The sequence below is a fragment of the Mirounga leonina genome, unplaced genomic scaffold, assembly GCF_011800145.1.
Source record: "Mirounga leonina isolate KUSES-001 unplaced genomic scaffold, KU_Mleo_1.0 Mir_101799, whole genome shotgun sequence".
NCBI classification, from domain to species: domain Eukaryota; kingdom Metazoa; phylum Chordata; class Mammalia; order Carnivora; family Phocidae; genus Mirounga; species Mirounga leonina.
In genome coordinates, this window is record NW_023270210.1 from 3439294 (window position 1) to 3444574 (window position 5281).

The 5281-nt window shown below is 38.1% G+C and overlaps 1 protein-coding gene across 2 annotated transcripts; it reads left to right on the forward strand.

Annotated features, from left to right (window-relative positions):
• Positions 1–4091: 4091 nt before the first annotated feature.
• On the forward strand, positions 4092–4590 carry LOC118014138 (thioredoxin-like). 2 transcript variants are annotated; one of them, XM_035010216.1, is made up of 3 exons: positions 4092–4235; positions 4272–4322; positions 4531–4590. In XM_035010216.1, exons 1-3 carry the CDS (start codon positions 4092–4094, stop codon positions 4588–4590), a joined length of 255 nt encoding a protein of 84 aa, XP_034866107.1. The 2 variants fall into 2 exon arrangements, with proteins under 2 accessions (XP_034866107.1, XP_034866101.1); XM_035010210.1 differs by having other exon boundaries at positions 4092–4322.
• Positions 4591–5281: the final 691 nt, after the last annotated feature.

Genomic DNA, 5281 nt, shown 5'->3' on the forward strand with positions numbered 1-5281 from the left:
GCTACCCTCCTGGCTAAGTCTATGCAATGGCTGCCTGATCCCTGAACCTGAATGTGTCATTCCTGGCCTGTGGCTTAGCTCTGGCTCTGCTCTGTGACTCATGGTACTGACTGCTGGCTGAACCCCTTCATTGATTACTTGCAGCAGTATACCTTTCCCAATCCAGGCCTTAACCCAGATGTCAGTGTGCAGACCTCTACCTCAGCTTTGGATGTTCTTCCCATTTCTCCAGCCAGCCTATGTGGCAGTGACAGTGGAGAGGCCTAGATAAGCCTATGCTTAATCCTCCACATGGGGGTTAGAGGGTTACAGCAAAGGAAATTATCCAAGGCCTTGGCTCACAGCACCAAGGTCTGACAAGAGACAATAAGTGAAATTAAGGAGGCTAGCGAACTCTGTCTAAAGAGTCATCAGAATTCTCTGACTGAGCTGGGATTGCCCCAGGAGCACTCAAAGAGCCAGAGGTTATAGCCAGCAAGAGAGGCCAAGAGGAACCTGTCCATAAATGGAATTAGTACATATGGGGATTGGAACTAAAGACAATTAAGAACATCCCGGTGCTGTATGTTTGGTGGCCCAAGTGCTCATATGATTAATCAAAATCTTCATACCACCTCAAATCCCAAGCTTACCTAGAAATCAATGTTCCAGATCAGCACTGTCCAATAGTGGCTATAATACTGGACAATGCAGATATAGAACATTGCCCTTTTCCCCAAATGAATTTCTGGAATAAGGACAAAGAAAGAATGTTCAAATGACTAGTCAACAGCTCACCAGCCAAAGGGGCTAGACCAGAAGGGAAGGATTGGTGCCACATGGGGAGAGAGAGAGGGATTCTGGTGTTTTGTTATTCCCAGGCCAGCTCTCTGTTCAGTGAGGAGCTTGGGACTGGTGGTCCTACCTTGCCTTCCTATATCTCCGCCTCATTGGCCATTTCAATTTTTACTTATATGACAAAACACTATAAAATTCTATTGTCATTTAAGGACATTTAAACAAATGAAGAAAGAGAGCTTATTCCTATATGTGACACCTCTTTATCCTTCTTATCAAAGAAATGTCAACTCTCCACAAATCAATCTACAGATTTAAAATAATCTTAACCGGATTTTTGGGAACCTAGACAGGATGATTCTAAAGCTGATGTGGGATATAAACAATTGATATAACTAAAAATATATATTAAAAACAAATAAGGGGACACTTGCTCTAACAGATATTAAAATATATTTTGAAGTCACAATAATTATAAGATGGACATAAAAGAATAGTGTACAGAATAGATCTAAAAACAGACTCAAGTATATGAATATTTAGTATATAATAAAGGAGACATCTCAAATCAGTACAGAAATATGTTGAGATATCCTATCTCAACAGGGAGGGGATCTCAACTGAGCCTGGGTGGCTCAGTTGTTAAGTGTCTGCCTTCGGCTCAGTTATGATCCCGGAGTCCTGGGATCAAGCCCCACATTTGGCTCCCTGCTCAGCAGGGAGTCTGCTTCTCCCTCTGCCTCTCCCCCTGCTCATGCGCTCTCTCTCTCTCTCTCTCTCTCTCTCAAATAAATAAAATCTTATGTTGAGATAAATGGATAAGTATTCAGGGGGGGAGGAAAACTTAGATCTTGTCATGTAGAAGACAAAAAAGGGAAGGGAAGGGAAGGGAAGGGAAGGGAAGGGAAGGAAAGGAAAGGAAAGGAAAGGAAAGGAAAGGAAAGGAAAGGAAAGGAAAGGAAAGGAAAGGAAAGGAAAGGAAAGGAAAGGAAAGGAAAGGAAAGGAAAAAGAAAAGAGCAAGACAATCTAATATTAGTCTCTTTTACAGTGTCATCTGGAGAAAGCACAAATTTGAATCTGAACAACAATGTACTCTTTTGTGTCCAGATTATTTCACTCAGCATGATGCTTTTGGGATTCATCCAGGCTATTGCATGCATCAGTAATTCTTTTTTATTGCTAAGCAGTGCTCTATTGGATGAATATGCCACAGTTTCTTTATCCCTTTTGTGTATTCAGTTTGTGCATATAAGTCTATTCAGTTTATTATTGTCCTGTTGATGGACATCTGGGTTGTTTCCATGTTTTAAGCTATTATTTATAAAGCTGTTATGAACATTCTTGTATGATTCTTTTTATAGGCATGTATTTTCAGGACTTTTGGGTAAATACCTAGGAGTTGAATGTTTAGGTCACAGGGCAAGTGGATGCTGAGTTTTATAAGAAACTACCAGACCCTTTCCCAAAGTGATTATATAATTTTATATTCTTACCAACAGTGTGTGACAGTTCCTTTCTCCACATCCTCATCAATATCTAGTATTGTCAGTCTTTTCATTTTTAACTACTCTGGTGAGTGTGTAGTGGTGTCTCATTGTGCTTTTCATTTCCAAGATGACTAATGATGTAAGCAATTTTTCATGTGTTTATTGGCCATTTGTATATCTTTTGTAAAGTGTTTGTTCAAATATTTTTGCCCATTTTCAGTTGTCTGTCTTTTTATTATTGAGTTGTAGAAGTTCTTTACATATCCTGAATGCCAGTCCTTTATCAAATATAAGTTTTTAAAAATAATTTCCTCCAGTATATATTTTGCCCATTAATTTTGTTAGCAGTGTCATTTGATAAGCAGAAGTTTTAAAATTTTTATGAAGTCTAATTTATCAATTTCTCTCATTGCTTCTGTTTTCTGTATCCTGGCTAAGAAACTGACTACTTCCAAGTGGCAAAAATATTCTTCTATAATTTTCCTTAAAAGGTTTACGGCATTTCATTGTATGCGTAGGTCCCTGATCCATGACAAATTAATTTTTGTGTATGGTGTGAGGCTAGGTTCAAAGTTCATTTATTCGTATAAATGGACAGTTTTTTAAGTGCCATTTGTTGAAAATATTTTTCCTTTTTCATTATGTTGCTTTGGCACCTTTGTCAAAAATAAAAAGACTGTATAAGTGTGGATCTATTCTGAGATATTTATTCTGTCACAGTGATATATTAGTCAATACTTATGCCAGTAACACACTATCTTGATTAATATAGCTTTAGAGAAAAGCTTGAAGTCAGGTAAAGGTTAATCCTCCAACTTTGCTTATATTTTTCAATATTGCTTCAGGTTTTCCAGGTCCTTTGCATTCCCATATAAATTCTATAAATAGCTTGTCAATTTCTACCAATATGAAGTGTAGATTGAACTGGAAGTATGGATACCACTTGAGATGCTATTGTGGTTGTCCATAGATAGGAAATATGCACTTGAATCAATGCAGTGGTAAAGTGGAAATTAGGAAATGCATTCTAGAAATTATCAGGACTTAATGATTGGATGTGAAGACTGAAAAAGATGATGGAGACTTAGATTACTCTGATATTTCTGTCCTGGATGAACATAAGGATGACATTTTCATGAAATATAAACCCTCTTTCATCTAGAAAGTATTTATTAAATGCATATTATGTAACAGAGACTGTGCTTGGCACTGGGAACATAACAAAGCAAAAGCATACTCGGTCCCTACCATACTGGAACACCTTGTGGATGAGAAAGACATTCATTAAATAATCAGACAAACAGATGTAAAATTGCAACTAATAAAAGTGTACTACAGCAAGCACACTTAGCACTTAGATCTTGGTTCCTAATAACTTTCTCCAATAAAAAGAACCAAGAGCTCCTTGGAGAAAGGAGCTTCTAGGACTGGGGTAGAAAATATACAAGATAAGCCAAGTATCTTGTAAGACGAGAAAATAAAGAAGTGCCAAAAGCATTAGCTGCAGGTGTACAACATACTCAACTGTAACTATGCTGTGCCTTTTTTTCCTGTGGCTTATTCATTTCATAACTAGAAGTGGGTATTTCCCATGTCTCTTCACCCATTTTGCCCATCCCCTAGGCCCCCTTTCCTCTGGCAGCCATCAGTTTGTGTGTCAACTATATTCAAATAAAAAAATTAAATACATAAATAATTTTTTTAAAAAAAATAAGTGCTAGTTGCTGTAAAGGGAAGGCAGACTGCATGTTTTGCAACTCGGTCTGGCATTTTTTGATCCACTCTCATCAGTCCTCACCATCGTTTGTCAGACCCCAACTGCCAAAATGGTGAAGCAGATAAAGAGCAAGTATGCTTTTCAGGAAGCCGTGAACAGTGCAAGAGATAAACTAGTTGTAGTTGACTTCTCAGCCATATGGTGTGGGCCTTGCAAAATGATCAAGCTTTCCCTCTTTGAGAAGTATTCCAACGTGGTATCCCTTGAAGTAGATGTGGATGATTGTCAGGATGTTGCTTCAGAATGTGAAGTCAAATGCATGCCAACCTTCCAGTTTTTTGTTTTTTGGTTTTTGTTTTGTTTTGTTTTTAAAGAGGGAGGGGGTGTGGGGTAGGGGCAGAGGGAAAGAGAGTATCTTAAGCAGGCTCTACACCCAGCACAGAGCCCATCACAGGGCTCCATTTCACAGCCCTGAGATCATGACCTGAGCCAAAATCAAGAGTCAGATGCTTAACCCACTGAGCCACCCAGGCACCCCATCCTTCCAGTTTTTTAAAAAGGGACAAAAGGTGGGTGAATTTTCTGGTGCTAATAAGGGAAAACTTTAAGCCACCATTAATGAATTAATCTAATTATGTTCTCTGAAAACATAACCATTCATTGGCTATATAAAATTTATAATTTTGTTTATTTACAAAAAAGAAAGATCAAATATGAAGACTATATACTCAACTGTCATCTAATTATAAGTGACAAAAAATATTAATTTTACCCTTTAAAAAAGAAGTGCTGAAAATGAAAAAACAAAATCCCACTAAGATAGAGCATGTCAAAATGACACAGGAGCCAACTGAAAGACTTCTTAATGGCCAAACCTGGAATAATTTAAGCACCAAAATAAAGTAATATTAGAATGTAACCCAAAGGCGCCTGGGTGGCTCAGTTGGTTGAGCAGCTGCCTTCGGCTCAGGTCATGATCCTGGAGTCCCTGGATCGAGTCCCGCATCGGGCTCCCTGCTCAGCGAGGAGCCTGCTTCTCCCTCTGACCCTCCCCTCTCTCATGTACTCTCTCTCATTCTCGCTCTCTCAAATAAATAAAATAAATCTTTGAAAAAAAAAAAAAGAATGTAACCCAAAGTATAAAGTAAATATTCATGAGTCCATAGTAATAGAAATAACTGATTGAATAAGTTAATAGATGGGGGATAAGAGCCTCTTACGCACAGGAATTACAAATAAATTATATAGATACTAAAAGAAGGTAAGCATAACACCTACTCCTTAAGTGAGGGTTGCACA

Coding starts and splice junctions, on each gene's coding strand:
- LOC118014138 (XM_035010210.1), top strand. CDS start 4,092: ATGGTGAAGCAGATAAAGAGCAAGTATGCTTTTCAGGAAGCCGTGAAC. Junction 4,323..4,530: donor TGCCAACCTTCCAGTTTTTT/GTTTTTTGGTTT, acceptor CCATCCTTCCAG/TTTTTTAAAAAGGGACAAAA.